The sequence below is a fragment of the Neoarius graeffei genome, chromosome 2 (assembly GCF_027579695.1).
Source record: "Neoarius graeffei isolate fNeoGra1 chromosome 2, fNeoGra1.pri, whole genome shotgun sequence".
Classification (NCBI taxonomy): Eukaryota; Metazoa; Chordata; class Actinopteri; order Siluriformes; family Ariidae; genus Neoarius; species Neoarius graeffei.
The window spans coordinates 17,818,967-17,843,264 of record NC_083570.1 but is presented as its reverse complement, the minus strand read 5'-3'; the positions used below and the strand labels follow the sequence as shown (position 1 = coordinate 17,843,264).

The 24,298-nt window shown below is 40.1% G+C and overlaps 1 protein-coding gene across 1 annotated transcript in view; it reads left to right on the top strand.

The window, feature by feature from the left end:
* Positions 1-21,668: 21,668 nt before the first annotated feature.
* The window catches only part of prkg3 (protein kinase cGMP-dependent 3), a 54,097-nt gene continuing 51,467 nt past the window's right edge, over positions 21,669-24,298 (top strand). Inside the window, exons 1-2 of the mRNA XM_060913936.1 lie at positions 21,669-21,759; positions 21,937-21,999. Of these exons, the coding sequence (XP_060769919.1) occupies positions 21,672-21,759; positions 21,937-21,999 (151 nt within the window). The 5' untranslated portion in view covers positions 21,669-21,671. The remainder of the gene's footprint in view (positions 21,760-21,936; positions 22,000-24,298) is intronic.

Sequence of the window (24,298 nt, the reverse complement as noted above, 5' to 3'; positions counted from 1 at the left end):
CTCACACCTGATTGTCATCCCATTGATTTGAAAACACCTGACTCTAATTTCACCTTCAAATTAACTGCTAATCCTAGAGGTTCACATACTTTTGCCACTCACAGATATGTAATATTGGCTCATTTTTCTCAATAAATAAATAAATGACCAAGTCTAATATTTTTGTCTCATTTGTTTATTTGGGTTCTTTTTATCTACTTTTAGGACTTGTGTGAAAATCTGATGATGTTTTAGGTCGTATTTATGCAGAAATATAGAAAATTCTAAAGGTTTCACAAACTTTCAAGCACCACTGTACTTCTTTACTCAACTTACTGTATTTGCATCCACCTTCATGCTTTCAAAAACACATATATTTGCCTATTTTATTCACTCACACTTACTTGCATACCTACTTTACATACTTTCGAAACACAATTAACTACTTATTACCTTACTCTACTTTTGTACCTACACCTACATACTTATGTACAAAACGTACTTACTTACTCACTTACCTAATTTACTTATTTACTGACTTATGTAGTTACTTTCTGCACAAAACACACTTACTTCGAAAACACACTATTTATTCACTTGCCAAATGTAGTTCCTTATTTTACTTACTTTACATACTTTTGTACTTACTTTACTTACAAAACACACTGACTTACATTTATTTATTCTCTTACCAAATGTGGTTCCTTATTTTACTTACTTTACTTACAAAACACACTTACTTAGGAAGCACATTTATTTATCCACTTATTCTACTTTACATACTTATGTACTTTACTTACAAAACACACTTACTTACTTACTTAGAATAAATAAATGTGTGTTTCCCAAGTAGTCAAGTCAACTTTGTCAAATATGTTATACATGCTCGACATACAGCACGGATGAAATTTCAGTCCTCTCTGACCCACGGTGCAAACAGGCAATGCAATAAATAAAAGTAGAATAACTGAAAAAAAAAGTGTGTTTTGTAAGTAAAGTAAGTACATAAGTGCGTAAAGGAAGTAAAATAAGGAACTACATTTGGTAAGTGAATAAATAAATGCGTTTCCTAAGTAAGTAAGTGTGTTTTGTAAGTAAAGTAAGTTCAAAAGTAAGTAAAATAAGGAACTACATTTGGTAAGAGAATAAATAAATGTGTGTTTTCTCTTACCAAATTTAGTTCCTTATTTTACTTACTTTACATACTTTTGAACTTACTTTACTTACAAAACACACTTACTTACTTACTTACTTAGGAAACACACTTTTTATTCACTTACTTGACTGATCAAATGTAGTTCCTTATTTTACTTACTTTACTAACAAAACACACTTACTTACTTAGAAAACACATTTATTTATTCACTTGCCAAATGTAGTTCCTTATTTTACTTACTTTACACATTTTTTACATACTTTTACTTTACATACTTATGTACTTACTTTTGAAAGACTTACTTATTCACTTACCAAATGTAGTTCCTTATTTTACTTACTTTATATACTTCTGTACTTACTTTACTGAAGAAACACAGTGACTTGCTTATTTTCCTTAATGTACTTATACATTTATTAACTTACAAAACACAATTATTGTTTCTTTTACACCCAGGACTTTTAGACCAATCCTCTTGACAAACCTGCTTCAGTTTCATCTATACTTCTGGGATTTCTTAAATAAACAGCACTATAAGCCCAATTCAGGGCCACTACTGACACATTCTGATGCAAAATGTTAAATTTCCATTGTTCACGCAGTGATCACAGGTTGTCTGCTTTGAAGCAGAAAAGCAGCTCCAAATCACAATGCTCCCACTACCATGTTTCAGAGCTGGAATGAGCTGAAAGATTGATGAACTAAAAGTTATGCAAGATTGGTCAGCAGCTCCAGAAGAAAAGGTTTGGTGAAGTTTTTTTTCTATTGCCATAGGAGGTGCTATTAAATACACAGTTTGCCTTAACTGTGAATGATTAATCAGTATATTAAATAAAAATATAGTAAACAAAAGTCCAATTATTTGTATTGTTGGTTTGGACATACTAGGTTTGTCTGTTATTATGATTTGGATGTAGATATTTATAGTTGTACCACAGCACTGTTGAAATATTGAATCTGATTGTTGTGTTGATTAATTTTCTATAACAGCAGCTCTATTCAAAAGCAAATCACATGGTTAAGTGTTTTATTCCTGACTTCAGGCAGAAATCCACATGAAATGGCTGATAGAATTTATGTAAGTGTAAGTTGATGGGAAATATCCAGACTCAATGTACAATCTACCCTCTACTTATGCAAACTGTATAAAATGCTGATAGAAGATAGAAATAATTTATTTTTATTTGAAATTAATTATTTGAAATACACCACCTGGATTTTTAATTATTATGCAGTCAAACTTCCGCAGTTTAATCACACCTTCTGCTGCTAATCATTCTCATGTGTGCAGTCTTTAAATTTGGCCTAACCAACCAAACACCAGCATGCAAAGTATTATTACAGACTATAACATGTTCTTATTAGTATATTATCTATATATTGGATTGTATGTCTCATGTGAATAGGATCAAGTTGCAAATGTTTTTAAATACCATTTATAGTGTCTTTCTTTGACAACATAGACATAGGTCATATTTTTCTCTTGGCCTAGAACTACAGCATTAATCATTAACTCGTACCCATAAAACAGTAACTGTTCCTATTAAACTACTCCATGAGTAAAACAGGATGGTAAGCCCATGCTGTACTGTACTATACAGTTGTGGTCAGAAATTTACATCTAATCATTCAATCTACGTAATTCCCTCACAGTTCTTTTTCTGTGACAGAATGATTGTACAACATACACTTTTAATAACAAAAAACAAGAATTTGGTGCACAAGTGGGTGGCACGGTGGTATAGTGGTTAGCACTGTCACCTCACAGCAAGATGGTCCTGGGTTCAAGCCCAGCTGCCGATGAGGGCCTTTCTGTGTGGAGTTTGCATGCTCTCCCCGTGTCTGCGTGGGTTTCCTCTGGGTGCTCCGGTTTCCCCCACAGTCCAAAGGCATGCAGGTTAGGCTAATTGGTGGCTCTAAATTGACTGTAGGTGTGAATGTGAGTGTGAATGGTTGTCTGTGTGTTAGCCCTGTGATGACCTGGCAACTTGTCCAGGGTGTACCCCGCCTCTCGCCCATAGTCAGCTGGGATAGGCTCCAGCTTGCCTGCAACCCTGTAGGACAGGATATGCGGCTATAGATAATGGATGGATGGATGGATGGTGCACAAGTTTTCATTCATTTTCGGTTTCCTGAAATAAACACAGGGTCAAAAATGTACTACCCAAAATCAGAAATAGTTGGGATGGTATGTTAAAATTGAAATTAAAACTGAAATCGATAATCTTTGACCTGTATTGCACTCAGAACAATACAACAGCACATTATTTGATGTTTTAGATCATGAATTTTATTGTGTGTTTTTTTTTTCCCCAAATAAGCACATTTTGATTTTGATTCTTGCAACACATTTAAAAAAAAAATTGGGTTGCTAAAGCATTTACCACTTTATAATGTTGTCATTCCTTCTCACAACACTGAAAAGATGCTTGCGGACTGAAGACACCAAGTAATTAAGTGTTTCAGGTGTCATTTTGTCCTGTTCTTCCTGTAAACAGGTCTTAAGGTGTGCAACAATATAAGGTCGTTGTCATAATTTCCTTTCAAAATTCACCACACATTCTTTACTGGGGACAGAGGGGACAGGCACCCTCTTCTTCCACAGCCATGTCTTTGTAATGTGTACAGAATGTGGTGTTGCATTGTCTTGTTGAAATATCCCTGGAAAAGATGTTGTCTTGAAGTGAAAATATGTTGCTTCAAAATCTCAATGTACTTTTTCTGCATTAATACTCCATCACAAAAGTGCAAGTTACTTTTGCCAAGGGCACTGACACAATCCCATACCATGACAGACCCTGGCTTTTGGACTTGTTCCTGGTAACAGTCTGGATAGTCCTTTTTGTCTTTGGTCTGGAGCACACAGGGTCCATTTCTTACAAAAAAAGACCTGGAATACTGATTCATCTGACCACAATACACGTCTCCACTGTGTGATGGTCCATCCCAGATGCGTCCGAACCCAGAGCAGTCGACAGTGCTTCTGGACACGGTTAATATAAGGCTTCTTTTTGCACGGTAAAATTTTTATTGGGACTTGTGGATGTAACTCCATATTGCAGAGCTTGACAAAAGTTTGCCAAAGTAATCCCAAGCCCATGTGGTTATATCAGCTATAGATGAATGACGGTTCTTGATGCAGTGCCGTCTGAGGGATTGGAGATCACTGGTGTTCAGATTAGGCTTGCGCCCTTGGCTTTTACCCACAGAGTTTCCTCCAGATTCCTTAAATCAGTTAATGATATTATACACTGTAGAGAGTGAAATATTAAATTCCTTTCCTATCTTTCTTTGAGGGACATTGTTTTTAAACATTTCAGTAATTCTCTAACCAATTTATTGATGAACTAGAGATCCTCAGCCCATGTTTGCTTCTCAAAGACTAGACCTTTTCTGGATACTGATTTTGTACCAAATCATGATTACAATCACCTGTTGACATCACCTGTTTCAAATCACATAATTATTTAATAGTTTAACCTCATTACTAGCCCTAAATTGCCCCATGTCTCAACCTATTTTTTTTTTTTGCAGGCCTTAAACACAGGAATGGATGTATATTAACAAATGAAATAAAGTTGACCAGACAAAACATGAAATATCTTGGTTTCATTCTGTCTGCAATGAAATACAAGTCAAAGTAAATTTAGAAATTGCTGCTTTCTTTTTTCACTTCCATTTTCCATACCGTCCCAACTTTTTCTGATTAGGGTTGTACATACAGCACTCCTCATATTTGATTAAATGTCCCTTTGCAAGTTTCATCTTGACTAGACGCTTTTGATAGCCATCAACAAGCTTCTGGCAGGGCGGCACGGTGGTGTAGTGGTTAGCGCTGTCGCCTCACAGCAAGAAGGTCCGGGTTCGAGCCCAGTGGCCGGCAAGGGCCTTTCTGTGTGGAGTTTGCATGTTCTCCCCGTGTCCGCGTGGGTTTCCTCCGGGTGCTCCGGTTTCCCCCACAGTCCAAAGACATGCAGGTTAGGTTAACTGGTGACTCTAAATTGACCGTAGGTGTGAATGTGAGTGTGAATGGTTGTCTGTGTTTATGTGTCAGCCCTGTGATAACCTGGCGACTTGTCCAGGGTGTACCCCGCCTTTTGCCCGTAGTCAGCTGGGATAGGCTCCAGCTTGCCTGCGACCCTGTAGAACAGGATAAAGCGGCTAGAGATAATGAGATGAGATGAGAAGCTTCTGGCAGAATTCTGGTTAGATGTCTGACCACTCTTCTTGGCAGAATTGGTAGAGTTCAACTGTTCACATTTCTCTACATGGAAATGATTTGTAAGCACAATCCACATATTTTCGAAAGGACTGAGGTCAGGACTTGTTTTACGGTTAATGTTAATCTGCTTTATCCATTCCACAACCAGCTTTGATGTGTGTCTGGGGTAATTGTCCTGTTGGAACATTCAGTTGTGTCCAAGTATAAACTGTCTAGCTGATAGTTTGAGGTAATGTTGAAGAATTCTGAGGTAGTCCTCCTCCTTCACTGTTCCATTCACTTTGTGTAATGCACCAGTTTCATTGGCAGCAAAACAGCCCCAGAACATGATACTACCACAACCATGCTTAACACTTGATGCAGTGTTCCTCTGTACTTCTGGTCATTGTGGCTAAACAACTCAAGCTTTGTTTCATCTGTCCATAAAACCTTCCTCCAAAAGGCTTTTCTATGTCCATTTGGCCAGCTGCAAACTTTAGTCATGGTTGAAGGTGTCAATGTTGGAGCAGCCCTTACAGAAAAAAACACATGAATTTCCCATGTATTTCACATGTGATCACATGTTACCACGTGTTACCATGTAGAGCACATGTGTAAAACATTCCCACATGTGATTCACATAAAATTGGGCCAAAACCATGTTTCCCTTGTGAAAAACACATTTTCCACATATTTCACATGTGAGCAATCACATGTGAAGTTCATGTGGTTTTTCTGTAAGGGAGGGGCTTTTTTCTTGAATGGCAGCCTCTCAGCCCATGGTGATGTAAAACTCTCTCAACTGTCGACTGTGACACTGGTGTTCCAGCAACTTCCAGTTCATGGCAGGCCTGTGCCTTGGTGGTTCCTGAGTTCCTACATCACATTACATTAACGACATTTAGCAGACACTCTTATCCAACGCAATGTACAACATACCCTGGGGAGCCTGTTGGGGCTTAAGTGCCTTGCTCAAGGGCACTTCAGCCATTCCTGCAGGTCCAGGGGATCAAACCAGTGACTTTTTGGTTCCAAAGCGGCTTCTTTAACCATTAAGCCATGGCTTCCCCATGGTTATTTCCTCTCAGCTGAGGATGACAGTTTGGGTCTTCTTCCAGCAAAGTAACCACACCTCCCAATAACTTCCATCCATCCATCCATCCATCCATCCATTCATCCATCCATCCATTATCTATAGCCGCTTATCTGAGGGTCACAGGGAAGCTGGAGCCTATCCCAGCTGACTGGGTACACCCTGGACAAGTTGCCAGATCATTGCAGGGCTGATATGTACTGTAGAGACAAACAACCATTCACACTCACATTCACACCTACCATCAATTTAGAGCCACCAATTAGCCTAACCTGGATGTCTTTGGACTGTGGGGGGAAAGAACATGCAAACTCCATACAGAAAGGCCCTCGATGGCTGCTGGGCTCGAACCCAGGACCTTCTTGCTGTGAGGTGACAGTGCTTACCACTACACCACTGTGCCGCCCCCCTATTACTTCTACTTATATACAATTGTTTGAACTGATAATCTTGTAATCTGCAATTGTTTAGACATGGCTCCAAGAGACATTCCTGAGTGTGTGATCCTATTTCTCAGATCTGCACTGAGCTTCTTGGACTTTTCTATTGTACTGTAGGCTGGTCAATCCAATGAGTGCTGTAAAACAAACCATTTTTATGTTGTACACAGAGAAGCTTCCAGCTGTAGTCAATCATGATCACTAAGAGGAAGTTAAGAGGCCTTGGCCTGGCAAGTTGACATTTTGGAACTTTCTGCATGACTGAATTAATAACCTAAGTGGGTATATGTGTATTTTTGATCTTGTATGTATAAGTTTGACCTGGTGTTGATTTCAGAAAATCCAAAATAAATTAAAATTTGTGCACCAGTTGTTGTTTTTTTCTATTAAAGTTGTATGGTGTACCACAGAAAAAGAATGGCCCAAAGAAATCACTGAATGCCCAATATTGCCCTGGCATGATGACATTCATGTCTGTGTCTGTAAACTTCTGACTGCAACTGTATATTGAGCAAAGTTACATCAAACTCTTTTGTCAAATTAACTCAGGGTTCTATATGGGCCAAACCAAAAACTACTTGTTTTTCTCATCAAAAGTGCATTTTCTCCAGTAGAATAAAACCATTGGTGGTTAACGTTCTAATATGTTATCATGTCCATCGTAACAACTCATTCATCAAGACTTGTAGAGCAGAAACTCCACATTTTAATTTTTTATATATATATATATATATATATATATATATATATATATATATATATATGTGGGTGGCACGGTGGTGTAGTGGTTAGCGCTGCCGCCTCACAGCAAGAAGGTCCTGGGTTCAAGCCCCGTGGCCGGTGAGGGCCTTTCTGTGCGGAGTTTGCATGTTCTCCCCGTGTCCGCGTGGGTTTGCTCCGGGTGCTCCGGTTTCCCCCACAGTCCAAAGACATGCAGGTTAGGTTAACTGGTGACCCTAAATTGACCGTAGGTGTGAATGTGAGTGTGAATGGTTGTCTGTGTCTATGTCTCAGCCCTGTGATGACCTGGCGACTTGTCCAGGGTGTACCCCGCCTTTCGCCCATAGTCAGCTGGGATAGGCTCCAGCTTGCCTGCGACCCTGGACTGTAGAACAGGATAAAGCAGCTAGAGATATTGAGATTATATATATATATATATATATATATATATATATATATATATATAATTGTTCATATGGTGAGTGTTTCTGTATGAAGTTTCATTTAACATTTTTCAAAGGAGTCTCTAGGGTGGGCAATTTGCAACAATCAGAGGTCTAGCTGTAAAATGAAGTTTTCCATCATCTTCAGAAGATGTGTTTTTTTTTTTGTCTTATTAATTTCAAGAAAGAGAGAAAAGTGAACCTGGGAACCTGGTGAGGATTTATAATTGCTATAACAAGTGAGAACAGAAACTTGTTTTTGTGGATGTTCCATAACATCTATATAATAAGTGGCAACGTTTGTTTGTTTGTCTTGAGCTAATGTTGCCATTTCTTGATGGATTTTCACCAAATTTGGCACATAGGTCTGGGGATGACCTGGAATTTTGCAGATATAAGCAAAATTCATGTATGGGCCCCAGGGAGGTCCCTGGGGGGCAAGGCAATGTTTGTTTATTTGTTTGTCTTGAGTTAACGTCGCCATTTCTTGACGGATTTTCACCACATTTGGCAAGTAGGTTGGGGGATGACCCACAATTTTGCAGATATAAACAAAATGCATGTACAGGCCCCAGGGAAGTCCCTGGGGGGGCACAACATCCACCCAACCCCTCCCTCAATGCCTTTCACATTACATTTTTCAACAGAAACTCTTGACAGAGCTTCACTAAACTTGGCATGTAGGTACAGGAGATGGCCACAATTTGACAGAACTCAGAAATTCCATATTTGGGCCCCAGGGGGTCCCTGGTGGTCCCCTGGGTGGTGGATGTTTGGATTTTTGTTTGTCTTGGGTTAACATCACCATTTCTTGACATATCTTCGCCAAATTTGACATGGAAGTCTGGGGGCAACCCAGAATTTTGCAAAACCCGGGCAACGCTGGGTAACCTGCTAGTCACAAATAAAATACGTCATTCTGGGGTACTGCTGCGGTATAAGAGGAAGAAAATCTTCTGGTGTGCTCTGACAGTAAAACACTCATCTTTTTGCATATAGCAATAACTTTGTTTTGTATCAGGCCACACTTGAAACTTGTTATTGATTATTTTCCTCTCTCAGAATGCCCTGTTTTTTAAAATCTATTTATTCTTATAACATCAATGTGTATGATAGTTCAATTCAATTATATTTTATTCTGTTATGTAAAGTGGTACTTTACTTTGTTATCCCCCGCTGGCCAAAAGGCCCGAAGGGGGATTATGATGTGGCGATGTCCATCCGTCCATCCATCCATCCCAGGAAGGGTGCTCACCTTCTGAAATTAACTCCTCTCCCAATTTTTGGATGAATTTCATGAAACTTGACAGGATTCTTTGTTATATGTCGGTAATATGCATATTGCAATTTCGTTCAATTCAGTTGCATTTTACCAGAGTTATGGCATAGTTGCCAGCGGATATTAGATGTGCTCTCAGAGCACTCTTGTTTAACTTTGTTATAGATTTCTATTTTGTGACTTCTACTTTATCGAATCAGTCCAAAAACATTTTAGAGTTCCAAACGTTTGTGTTTTTTTCCAGCATAAAATTAAATGTTATGGGGGGGAAAAAAAGTTTGTATCTGAGCAGCATACAGTATTCCATAAGAGAGCACTTTTCAGATTAAAAAAGAAAACAGAATGAAGGCTACTGGGTTTTGGTGCAAAATTAAGAAGCAAAGTGTCCAGAAGAACTGTGGCTGATTCTGCAAGATGCTCAGTAAAACCTACAGCTCATTTCCTTATAAAACTGCACTCACTGTACCTGAGACTACTTTTTTTTTTTTTAAAGCAAAAGGTCCTCTCATACCAAATATTGACTTTGTTTCATTTATTATGGCTTACCTAGGGCGTGTCCTTACCAATATTCAGCCACTACTGTGTAATCATGATCAATAAAACCGATGTCCTAACCTGAGCAATGATTATATGGCACACAAAGGGTTAAATGTATGACACTGCTAATAATCCCCCCTCTAACGTAGATATCATTCTCTGATTAGCTACCTGTTTCTCGCTAACTTACATGGTTGGCTATCCCAGCTGTCACTTCATCTGCTGTAAAAGCAGCACACTTCCCACAGCAGCCGTGACTACCCGCCCATCAACCCCCCGTATCTCACACGTACACACCTGACCTACCCCACGCACCCCCCACTCTCCGTCAGCCTACAAATTGAGCTGGACTTCGATGTCCATGCATGCTTGCCCTACGACTCGCATGCTGACTTGAGTATCATGGACGACAGCCCCCCTCCCAAGAAATGAGACATTCGTTCATTCTTCTTCAAAGTCAAGAATGTAAGTGCAGGGTTTCCGTCGAGCTTTAAAAACTCAACAAAATCCTTTTGATGTATGGAAACCCTTCATAAAAGTATTGCTGCAGCTCCTTAGGCAGGTTTAGCAACGTGACAGGACGCATCAGAGCTAGGCTACTGCATAGCTGCAGAGAAAAGGAATGCTGGAGCAATGTAACTTGGTGTTAGATAATATCCTCGATGAATGAATGTCAAATTTATAGACCTAATGGTCTTACAGAATGTAAGTAGTCAGATGTAGGCTACTGCATGGCCATGCAGATGTCTCATCTCATCTCATCTCATTATCTCTAGCCGCTTTATCCTGTTCTACAGGGTCGCAGGCAAGCTGGAGCCTATCCCAGCTGACTACGGGCGAAAGGCGGGGTACACCCTGGACAAGTCGCCAGGTCATCACAGGGCTGACACAGAGACACAGACAACCATTCACACCTACGGTCAATTTAGAGTCACCAGTTAACCTAACCTGCATGTCTTTGGACTGTGGGGGAAACTGGAGCACCCGGAGGAAACCCACGCGGACACGGGGAGAACATGCAAACTCCACACAGAAAGGCCCTCGCCGGCCACGGGGCTCGAACCCGGACCCTCTTGCTGTGAGGTGACAGCGCTAACCACTACACCACCGTGCCGCCCCCATGCAGATGTGCGACTTGCATTTCAGAATCAACAGTGTGACAGCTGCTGAGTCTGCTGCGTTCACCGTTTTACAGAGACCTCTTTCTACTACTACTAGGCTAGGCTAGATACAACAAATCCATGGTCCTTTACTGCCACCTACAGACGAATATTGGTAACTGCAGCATGAACATAAAAGAAGTCACAAGCACATCTGCAGTGAAAATCATAACACACGTTACGAACACAGAAACAGGCAACAAAAAGACATAATATGGAAAATGGAGGGGTATACTACAAATGCAATACTAATGTCATCATAATCATGCTATAATAGGCAATCACTAAATCTCATCTCATTATCTCCAGCCGCTCCATCCTTCTACAGGGTCGCAGGCAAGCTGGAGCCCATCCCAGCTGACTATGGGCGAAAGGCGGGGTACACCCTGGACAAATCGCCAGGTCATCACAGGGCTGACACATAGACACAGACAACCATTCACACTCACACCTACGGTCAATTTAGAGTCACCAGTTAACCTAACCTGCATGTCTTTGGACTGTGGGGGAAACCGGAGCACCCGGAGGAAACCCACGCGGACACGGGGAGAACATGCAAACTCCACACAGAAAGGCCCTCGCCGGCCCCGGGGCTCGAACCCAGGACCTTCTTGCTGTGAGGCGACAGCGCTAACCACTACACCACCGTGCCGCCCCTAATCACTAAATTATATATCCAAATATCATTTTAACTAAATTTGAGCTTAATTACAGAATAGAAAATGCCACCAGTAGCACCTATTTATGAGTGTCTCAATAAGGCAGTCAGTGAATTTTGAGACACCCCCAATGTCAAACAATACAGATACTGAATTTAAAGCTCTGCCTTGGATCACTTCTGTGTCCCCACCAATGTCAAAATCGAAGTTACTCCCTTGTGGCTTACTGATTATGTTTATAGTATTTTTTAAATGTTGAAACATATAATTTCATTATTTTTAAGCCCTTTTTGATCTCCAGCAAGACTTTTGCACAGTACTGTATTTCTCTCTCTATCTCAAACACACACACACACACACACACACACACACACACACACTCAGAAAAATGGATGTGGTTATCGATTTTTCTTCCACAAGCTGCATGGTGAGATGAGGATAGATGCATTCTTGTTTTTCCACATTCTGGAGGGTGTGAGTGGATGAGTGTGGTGATTAATGTGATTTCCCAGCACTACATGAACGTGGGTCTTATTTAATCCACATTAAATGACATAGTATATTTCACTAAAGCTCCTGTTTATAAATCTGGTGATGATATATGAAGGCTTGTACTATTTATGGACATTCTGGATGGACTGATAATCGAAAGAGTGCTGGTGATAAAAGCAGTAATTCCTTCTCACTACATGTTGAAAGTGGGTGGAGGAGCGGGTTAATGATCAGTGTCAGAGAAAGCGTGAGAGCTTTTTGGCTGCGCCTTTTGCGATAAGGACACAGAAACGTCTATGGAGTTAAAGACACTTGGAGAAGAGTGAGCAGTGGCATGGAATGAGCACGCAGTGTCCAAGTTGTATAGCTGTGGTATGCATGAATTGGAACGGTGGAGCCTTGTGTGAGAATCGAGAAGCTGGAACTTTCTCTGCTCATGAGTGAAATATAGATAGCCAAGTGGGAGTGGATGTGAGTTGATGCACGTATCACCTGCCCAGGTATGAAAATGGCATAATTCTAAAGATTAGATAACAAGAAGTCCTGTAGATTGGAAAATCAACCCTGTGATAGCAATAGCAATAGCAGTACTGCTTCATTTATTGCTGTTTGGATCCCATGTTCTAAAATGGCATAATATTCTTTTGGGATACACTTTTAAACGTAGCTATAAATGGATAAAAAGTATGGCATGTCACTCTGAAATACATAAAAAAAAAGTAAATTGCTGTGGAACAAGAGAAACAAAACCTCAGGATGTGACTGAAAAGTAATCAACTTGGGGTTAGTATCAATAACTCGGCTTCACCCAGTTACCGATTATTTTCCTATAACAACAACCACTTGAGTGTTTTATTCCTCCCTTAATGCAGATGTACTGTATAACGTTTGAGTAAGTGCAGACTGTTATTCAAAATGACATTCAAAATATGATAAAAACAACATTGTTCAAAATAATATTTTAAAACATTCAAAAATTGTCTATATTTTTTTCCTTTAATGCATATTTTTCACTCTAAAGCCTGAGCTATTATTTTGCACAACATTCATGCACATCCGTCATTTATTCAAAAAAAAAAAGAAACGGCTGTCAAACACACAAAAACGTCACGTTATATTTTTAACACACATTTAACATTGAGTGAATTTCCAGTTTATAAAGCAACAGAGTGTAGATTGAGGCGATAATCAGTAGCTATAATCCATCACTTATTGCATTGAAAAAGTTTGATATAAACACAATCATTTGAAACCATATACTGCACAAACTGCTGTATGTGTGTGGGATGTGTGTGTGTGCACACGTGTGTGTTGCATAATGTAATTGGCATGTTGTTCTGTGATTTCAAAGGCCTCCGATTCACTCCTCGGTCATAAAACAGACCTAAGGGCCATAATACACGCTGCTTATTTCTCAACAGTGAGCTTAAATCTTAAAACCCTAATCGTAATCTCTCTCTGCAAAAATAACATCTGCCTAAAATAGGCGTCTGAAGCATGAACTAGTAGCTTTGTTGCGTATGAATTGCTTGATTTATTCCGATTGATGAAACACGCGATTGAACTTTGGAATCTGACACTTGGTGTGCTGTGTGTTCAAGGCACTAAAGTGATTAGAGTAACACAGTACAGCTTTTATACACCACCGATTCCAAAAAGGTTAGGCTAGGAGCAAGAAAAGACTGGGAAAGTTGCGGAATGATGAAAAAACACCTGTTTGGAACATTTTACAGGTAAACGGGTTAATTGGTAATCGGAAAGCCTCAGTCATTCACAGGCTAAGATGGGGTGAGGTTCATAACTTTGTGAAAAACTGTACGGGCACATAAGCAGCAGTTTAAGAACAACGTTTCTCAACATACAATTGCAAGTAATTTCGGGATTTCATCTTCAACAAGCCATGATATCAATAAAAGATTCAGAGAATCCAGAGAAATCGCTGCACGTAAGGGGCAAGGCTGAAAACCAACAGTGAACGCCCATGACCTTCGATCCCTCAGGCAGTGCTGCTGACATGATCGTATAAAAGATGGGCCACATCGGCTCAGGAACACTTCGAAAAACTGTTGTTGGTAAACACAGTTTGTCACTGCATCTATCGTGCAAAGCGAAAAATCAACAACATCCAAAAAACACCACTGGATTCTCCAGGATGAAGCTCATCTGAGATAAGCTTGCGAGTTGATTTTGGGAATCATGGACGTCATGTCCTACAGGTGAAAAAGAAAACAGACCATCCTTATTGTTACCAGAAAAAAAAAGTTTCACATCTTCCACAATGGTGAAGGCACCATTAATGCTGAAAGGTACATACTACATAATTCCATATAAAACATGTTCCATAATTTCCATAAGAAGGTCCGGGTTCGAGCCCCGTGGCTGACAAGGGCCTTTCTGTGTGGAGTTTGCATGTTCTCCCCGTGTTCGCGTGGGTTTCCTCCGGGTGCTCCGGTTTCCCCCACAGTCCAAAGACATGCAGGTTAGGTTAACTGGTGACTCTAAATTGAGCGTAGGTGTGAATGTGAGTGTGAATGGTTGTCTGTGTCTGTGTGTCGGCCCTGTGATGACCTGGCGACTTGTCCAGGGTGTACCCCGCCTTTCGCCCATAGTCAGCTGGGATAGGCTCCAGTTTGCCTGCGACCCTGTAGAACAGGATAAAGGGGCTAGAGATAATGAGATGAGATGAGATGTCTCATCCGTTGTCCGTCCGGCATCTATTTTCCATATTTCACGAAAATCGCTTCTTCCCTCTCAACTCTTCATTGATTTTTATTCTATTTGGCAGGAAGGTAGGTCTGCCCGGGGTGTATATAGCTTCTACCAAAATTTGCATAATTGCAATTAATAATGAAGATATGGAGTAATTAATCAATCAATCCCTAATGAGCAGTTTCCACACAAATTGCTTTTTCTCCCTCAATTCTTCACCAGTTTTGATTCTTTCTGGCATGAAGGTAGGGGTATCTAGGGTGCATATACAACCCCGATTCCAAAAAAGTTGGGACAAAGTACAAATTGTAAATAAAAACAGAATGCAATGATGTGGAAGTTTCAAAATTCCATATTTTATTCAGAATAGAACATAGATGACATATCAAATGTTTAAACTGAGAAAATGTATCATTTAAAGAGAAAAATTTGGTGATTTTAAATTTCATGACAACAACACATCTCAAAAAAGTTGGGACAAGGCCATGTTTACCACTGTGAGACATCCCCTTTTCTCTTTACAACAGTCTGTAAACGTCTGGGGACTGAGGAGACAAGTTGCTCAAGTTTAGGGATAGGAATGTTAACCCATTCTTGTCTAATGTAGGATTCTAGTTGCTCAACTGTCTTAGGTCTTTTTTGTCGTATCTTCCGTTTTATGATGCGCCAAATGTTTTCTATGGGTGAAAGATCTGGACTGCAGGCTGGCCAGTTCAGTACCCGGACCCTTCTTCTACACAGCCATGATGCTGTAATTGATGCAGTATGTGGTTTGGCATTGTCATGTTGGAAAATGCAAGGTCTTCCCTGAAAGAGACGTCGTCTGGATGGGAGCATATGTTGCTCTAGAACCTGGATATACCTTTCAGCATTGATGGTGTCTTTCCAGATGTGTAAGCTGCCCATGCCACACACACTAATGCAACCCCATACCATCAGAGATGCAGGCTTCTGAACTGAGCGCTGATAACAACTTGGGTCGTCCTTCTCCTCTTTAGTCCGAATGACACGGCGTCCCTGATTTCCATAAAGAACTTCAAATTTTGATTCGTCTGACCACAGAACAGTTTTCCACTTTGCCACAGTCCATTTTAAATGAGCCTTGGCCCAGAGAAGACGTCTGTGCTTCTGGATCATGTTTAGATATGGCTTCTTCTTTGAACTATAGAGTTTTAGCTGGCAACGGCGGATGGCACGGTGAATTGTGTTCACAGATAATGTTCTCTGGAAATATTCCTGAGCCCATTTTGTGATTTCCAATACAGAAGCATGCCTGTATGTGATGCAGTGCCGTCTAAGGGCCCGAAGATCATGGGCACCCAGTATGGTTTTCCGGCCTTGACCTTTACGCGCAGAGATTCTTCCAGATTCTCTGAATCTTTTGATGTTATGCACTGTAGATGATGATATGTTCAAACTCTTTGCAATTTTACACTGTCAAACTCCTTTCTGATATTGCTCCACTATTTGTCGGTGCAGAATTAGAGGGATTGGTGATCCTCTTCCCATCTTTACTTCTGAGAGCCGCTGCCACTCCAAGATGCTCTTTTTATACCCAGTCATGTTAATGACCTATTGCCAATTGACCTAATGAGTTGCAATTTGGTCCTCCAGCTGTTCCTTTTTTGTACCTTTAACTTTTCCAGCCTCTTATTGCCCCTGTCCCAACTTTTTTGAGATGTGTTGCTGTCATGAAATTTCAAATGAGCCAGTATTTGGCATGAAATTTCAAAATGTCTCACTTTCGACATTTGATATGTTGTCTATGTTCTATTGTGAATACAATATCAGTTTTTGAGATTTGTAAATTGTTGCATTCCATTTTTATTCACAATTTGTACTTTGTCCCAACTTTTTTGGAATCGGGGTTGTAACTTCTACCCAGATTTGCTTCATTACAATTATTAATGAAGTTATGGACTTAATGAGCAGTTCAACAAAAATCGCTTCTTCTCAGTCAATTCCTCGCCGTTTTGGATTCTTTCTGGCAAATAGGTAGGTGTTCCTAGGGTGGATATAACTTCTGTATATAGCTTGTATATAGCGTATATAGCTTGCAACATTTATTGTGCAAGGTGGCCCACTTTAGATCACTCCTTCTGGACTAGACAGGGCCAGAGCAAGCTGCACCGTCATTGAAGGTCTCATTTCATAGTTGTGATGTCTTCAGTATTGTTCTAGAAAATAGTCAAAATATAGAAAAACCTACCTATGAATGAGTAGAGTAGGGGTGTACAAACTTTTGACTGGTAAAGTGTATTTACAAAAAAAACAAAGTTTATCAGTTTGAACATTAAACATCTTGCCTTTGTATTGGATTAAACTGAAGATGGGCGATTTTTTTTCTTTCTCTCTTGAAAGTAATAAATAAAGAGAAACTGGAAACCTGAAAGTCTTCTATCCTTAACACTTTCCAAGGCACTGACACTGGAGACTCCTTCCATAGATCTTTCAGGAACATTTAACATTTCCTTACAGAATACATCACCAGAACAACATCCATATAATTAACAGTTAGTCCACGGAATCGACTCGTACATAAGCTGATAGTTGGCTATAAGCCATGTACGATTCGATTTTGTAGAATAACTGTTCTATTCTATTCTCATTCACTGGATTTTGAGAAATGGAGAATTTTTATTTTTATTTTTTGCAAAGTTGGTCAATAAAAACTTTACATGAAACGTCTGACAAAATCATTTCCGCTTAGAATGTAAACAAACAGGTGAAATGACAGGAGCAATTTGTGAAAAATGCGATGATAATAATCTCATCTCATCTCATCTCATTATCTCTAGCCGCTTTATCCTGTTCTACAGGGTCGCAGGCAAGCTGGAGCCTATCCCAGCTGACTACGGGCGAAAGGCGGGGTACACCCTGGACAAGTCGCCAGGTCATCACAGGGCTGACACATAGACACAGACAACCATTCACACTCACATTCACACCTACGGTCAATTTAGAGTCACCAGTTAACCTAACCTGCATGTCTTTGGACTGTGGGGGAAACCGGAGCACCCGGAGGAAACCCACGCGGACACGGGGAGAACATGCAAACTCCACACAGAAAGGCCCTCGCCGGCCCCGGGGCTTGAACCCGGACCTTCTTGCTGTGAGGCGACAGCGCTAACCACTACACCACCGTGCCGCCCGATGATAATAATCTCATCTCATCTCATCTCATTATCTCTAGCCGCTTTATCCTTCTACAGGGTCGCAGGCAAGCTGGAGCCTATCCCAGCTGACTACGGGCGAAAGGCGGGGTACACCCTGGACAAGTCGCCAGGTCATCACAGGGCTGACACATAGACACAGACAACCATTCACACTCACATTCACACCTACGGTCAATTTAGAGTCACCAGTTAACCTAACCTGCATGTCTTTGGACTGTGGGGGAAACCGGAGCACCCGGAGGAAACCCACGCGGACACGGGGAGAACATGCAAACTCCACACAGAAAGGCCCTCGCCGGCCCCGGGGCTCGAACCCAGGACCTTCTTGCTGTGAGGCGACAGCGCTAACCACTACACCACCGTGCCGCCCTGATGATAATAATAATAATTATTATTCTTGAAAAGTCAAAAAGATACATTCTTACCATCAAATACTTTCCTTCCATACTTTGTTGCTTTTTTTATTTTTTGGGGTTTTGTTTTCAAGTCGAGTTTTTATTTCGTCCTCGGTTGGTTCAGCAAAACGCTCGGCCCTTTTTTTCCCTCTACTCACGGTATATGAGCTGATAAACTAGTAGTAGAGTAGCCAATCAGAGCGCACGATTGCTCATATCCAGTGAATGTGGATATAATAATAATGATTAGTTTATTATTAGTGAGAAATTATGCTATACCAGGTGGCACAGTGGTGTAGCGGTTAGCACTGTCACCTCACAGCAAGAAGGTTTTGGGTTCGAGCCCGGTGGCTGACGAGGGCTTTTCTGTGTGGAATTTGTATGTGTCCACGTGGGTTTCCTCTGGGTGCTCCAGTTTCCCCCACAGTCCAAAGACATGCAGGTTAGGTTAACTGGTGACTCTAAATTGACCGTAGGTGTGAATGTGAGTGTAAATGGTTGTCTGTGTCTATGTGTCAGCCCTGTGATGACCTGGCGACTTGTCCAGGGTGTACCCCGCCTTTTGCCCATAGTCAGCTGGGATAGGCTCCAGCTTGCCTGCGACCCTGTAAAACAGGATAAAACCGCTAGAGATAATGAGATGAGATGAGATGTTCATGGACTGAAGCTACCAAGTGATGATTTGTTTTAGGTGTTATTTTGTCCCATTCTTTCTGCAAACAGGTATTAAGGTGTGCAACAGTATGGGGTCATCACTGTCATATTTTTCTATTTCTAAATTCTCCACATATTCTATTTTGGGGACAGAGTGGAGCGGCACCCTCTTCTACCACAGCCATGCCTTTGTAATGTGTGCAGAATGTGGTGTTGCATTGTCTTGTTGAAATCTCCCCAGAAAAGATTTTGTCTTGTAGGCAGCATATGTTGCTCCAAAATCATAATGCTGCCATCACAGAAGTGTAAGTTACCTTTGTTAAGGGCACTGACACAACCCCATACTATGACAGACCCTGGCTTTTGGACTTGTTGCTGGTAACAGTCTGTATGGTCCTTTTTCGTCTTCGGTCCAGGAGCACACGGTGTATATTCTTCCAAAAATGATCTGGAATACTGATTCATTTGACAACAATAAACGTTTCTGCTGTGTGATGGTCCAGATAGGCTCCAGATAAGCGGCTGGCTACAGGATAGGCTGGGATAAGCGGCTGGCTACAGATAATGGATGAATGGAAACAATAGTGTCTGAGGATGAGTGTCTTAATGCAAATCTCATCTCATCTCATTATCTCTAGCCGCTTTATCCTGTTCTACAGGGTCACAGGCAAGCTGGAGCCTATCCCAGCTGACTACGGGCGAAAGGCGGGGTACACCCTGGACAAGTCGCCAGGTCATCACAGGGCTGACACATGGACACAGACAACCATTCACACTCACATTCACACCTACGGTCAATTTAGAGTCACCAGTTAACCTAACCTGCATGTCTTTGGACTGTGGGGGAAACCGGAGCACCCGGAGGAAACCCACGCGGACACGGGGAGAACCTGGACCTTCTTGCTGTGAGGCGACAGCGCTAACCACTACACCACCGTGCCGCTCTAATGCAAATCTGTAATAGATATTTGATAATCGAGGATTTAACAGCGCTATGCTGTAAATTACATCATAACTAATATATTATGGAATTAAATGCAGCTTAAATTCTTGAAGTATTTACTCTGTTTCACCCAGCTGTAGTGAAGAGATGTAGTCTGTAATGTGTGTGTGTGTGTGTGTGTGTGTGTGTGTTAATTAACTTTACTTCGTTTTATGGGTATCCACATGAGTGTGCATACATTAAGACACGCATTTTTCAAAAACGCTTTCATGGCATGGGTGTTCCACAGTTACTCAGTATGTGTGGCTTTTTTTTTCACCCAGTTACAAATAAGAATAAATTAAGCAATGTAAACATAGAGGGTTTTTTTTTTCTTTTGGTTTAACCTTTCTGGAATAGTGCATGGAAAAATAATGGATTTCACAACCGTAGCTACACTGTAATCTTCTAGTGGGCATTTCGGACATCTTTTTATTCCTTAGCACGGTTTGAAAATCCTTCGAGCCTCTAGGTCGCACCTCCCAAAGTTTGAATTATTTTTGGAAGTCTGGAATTTTATGGATGAATTGAAATGATGGACATCATGGATGTCCATGATGTGACATCATGGTTCATCATGGACATCTAAATGTTGTAAATATTGTATTTGGTGTAATTTTGTGTAGAACAACAGGATGTAGGGTTGAATATCATGGCTTGGGGAAATATCACAGACTTCTGTGCATTTTAAATCAAAAGACAGGAAAAATCTTGGAATTTCAAGACTTTCCTGGATTTTCCCTGCTCTTTTACACTACCGTTCAAAAGTTTGGGGTCACCCAGACAATTTTGTGTTTTCCATGAAAAGTCACACTTTTATTTACCACCATAATTTGTAAAATGAATAGAAAATATAGTCAAGACATTTTTCTGGCCATTTTGAGCATTTAATCGACCCCACAAATGTGATGCTCCAGAAACTCAATCTGCTCAAAGGAAGGTCAGTTTTATAGCTTCTCTAAAGAGCTAAACTGTTTTCAGCTGTGCTAACATGATTGTACAAGGGTTTTCTAATCCTCCATTAGCCTTCTGAGGCAATGAGCAAACACATTGTACCATTAGAACACTGGAGTGAGAGTTGCTGGAAATGGGCCTCTATACACCTATGGAGATATTGCACCAAAAACCAGACATTTGCAGCTAGAATAGTCATTTACCACATTAGCAATGTATAGAGTGTATTTCTGATTAGTTTAAAGTGATCTTCATTGAAAAGAACAGTGCTTTTCTTTCAAAAATAAGGACATTTCAAAGTGACCCCAAACTTTTGAACGGTAGTGTATAAATGGCATGATTTTATGGGATAATTGAAATCGTATCTAAAACAGTTCCTTTAATTCTCGATCTAAGCGTCACTTACACTTGTATTGCAACATCCTTTTTGTCACATCGAACCTGTGTTTATTTATATTGCATAATTATTTCCCGAACTGCCTTCGTGGTCTGACTGAAATGAAATCAGCCCCGAATTCATTTCAATTCATGCTCCTGTTCTCAGATGGCTTAGTGTTCTCGGGTGAGTTTTTAATGAAAGCCACAGGCACCATGCTGCAATTGGAGATTTTATTCCCGCTGTGTTTTTACTCAAGGACAAGCATGGAGGCCAAGCTGAAGGAACTCCGGCAGAAACTGGAGAAACAGTGCCAAATTAACCAGGAGCTGCAGAATAAAAACTTGGAGTTGGGTAAGGGGGCGGTTTAAGATGTATTACGTTTTATCAGTTACTTCTTATGAAATCTATTTTTGGTGCTGTGTGTTGGAATAAATGCAAATTAGTCATGGTTTTCTTCGAAAGTTATACTGTATGTCGGATCTGTTTCATGTTACAGTAATACTTCTTCTTCTTCTTCTCTGTCTCCAGAGACCAAGTTGAAGGAGAAGGAGAAAATCCTGGAGGAACTGCAGGGTCGTTTCAATGAGCTGGGTATGTGTGTATGTGTGTGTGTGTGTGTGTGTGTGTGTGTGTGTGTGTGTGTGTATGGGAGGGTGAGTCCTTGAGCAGGAAGTACTTATTCTCAGGAACACATAACAGATCAATGTTTAAAGGATAAAAGGCCATTTTCCAGATCTCTGGTTCATTTTAACGAGTGGGGAAAACAAGGAGCCGAGGAGTGATGTCAGCAGAAGAGACCGCTGTATTTATTCTCTTCGAGGGGGAAAAAAAAGCTTCTTATAGAGGAAAAAAAACCATGCTTTTTATGGTTTCAAAAATGGTTCTAATTAGAACAGCCTCTTGCCCCCTTTTTAGGGTTCTATACCACAGATAAGGAATAAAACCCATGTGACAAGCTGTAACAGGAAAATTAGCAATGGTGGGGTGGGGTGATGTGCGATAGATACAGAACCCTGAAGTTGATGATTTTTCCATAACAGCATGTCCAAAAATGCTTTATTCCTCTTGTACAACAGGTCATCAAGCAAATATTAAGAACAATCAGAAAAACAGCCACTTGACCACGAGACCTTCAAACTCCAAACCGAAACTGAATCTTAACATGATCTTCTCAGCTAACTTACATGGCTTTTTAACAATGGCATGTATTTATTTGTTTGTTTATTTATTTATTTACTCAACCCAAATTGCTTGAAACTGCTCTCACTGAATTCAGAATTGAATGCAAAACGACATACTTTTGACAGAATTCAAATATGTTCATACGTACGTTCTTCAGATATGACAAATCAAAGATTGAACAAACGGCTTAATTTTTCAAAAACTGCCGTAATATTCTGGATGAGGATCACATGGTCCAGAATGGGCCTCATTAACCAGTGAGAGCAAATGTTTTTTCTTAATAACTTTTTTTATTTTTCAAGATTTACATGGAAATTGGCAGCCCATAAATGGTTGTATACTGAATACAAAGTTAAACGATTCGTAAAAACTCATTATGCAAATTAGTATTTAATTTGTATTAATTATGCTAATTAGCAAAAACCGTTAAATCGGTACACTCTCTTCTTCAAAGTTTCACCAAATGGCTTTATTTGTGCACTATAAAGCTGATCTTAACTCTAATTTATACATTACATAAAGAAGGGTAAATCAATGTTAATTATAAAATATGCATAAATAATCATTGAATGCCATTCACATCTACCATTCTCTATCAAAATTAAAAAGTAATAAAAGATTATTTCTAATACCCTCTTTGTGCTCTGTAGGGCTGTGTATTTCTCAAAAGTAGGGCCTACTAGTGTTTATATGAAAGAATATAAATGATTATTTCAATTAATATTCACAGTTTTCAAGGCGAACCTCGAAAAAACAGTCTGATCCACATCCAATAAACAATTCACATTAACTGAATTGAAATTGACACTCGCGTTTCTGACTTTCGGTTTGATATTTAAAATATCATTCCGACCACTAAGATCGCAATATTTTCCATCAAAACAACTACAGTTGTATTCAAAAATAGTTATTTATTTACATGAATCAGTTTTATTTGAAGAAATAAGTAGGTAAAGCTATTAAAACTCACTTCAAAGTTTCCTGTGAATCATAACATCAAAACTAGCAGATGGAAAGTTTTGCTATTCATCAGAAACAGTGAGAGAACATCCCTATAAAAGTTATCTGATTGATATTCATGAGTTATCCAGTCGCAAACCAATCAGAAGAAAGAGAGAGACTGGCCGCTTTCCCGTGACTCAAAAAGAAAAGAACTGTCAGTTTCCCGACGTCATGCGAGCAGAGAATGTACTCTGTTGTACTGACTTCAACCTGCCATTACTCCCAAAGTAATAAATTTCTTTGGAAAGAAGAGATTATAATCATAAAATAATAAAAGAGATTTAATGATAGTATTCATGATAGAAAGAGTTAAGCAATGACAGATTTGGAAACTTAAATGAGCGTCTGTGTGCACAATTTTCACACCACGGCCAGCGAGCGTCTGATACGCCTACTTACAGTACATCATAGCAGCCTTCCTTTATCATCCTTTCTTCAATAATATCAAGAAAGCATAGACTAGTCCATTTTGAAGACTTTCATTTGGAGGAAACTTACAATTTTACCTCTGATTGTTATAAAGTGCTGACCCCGGAAACTCCTTCCATAATTGTTTAATAAAATGTCATCACAGAAAATGTCACCATATCAAGAACTAGTGTTGTGAAACTCAAGAACGGTCTCAAGACCACTTTTTGAAGGTCTCGGTCTCATCTCAGAATTGACCGCATTTTTATTCAGTATTGTTTCGGTCTCCGACACAGAG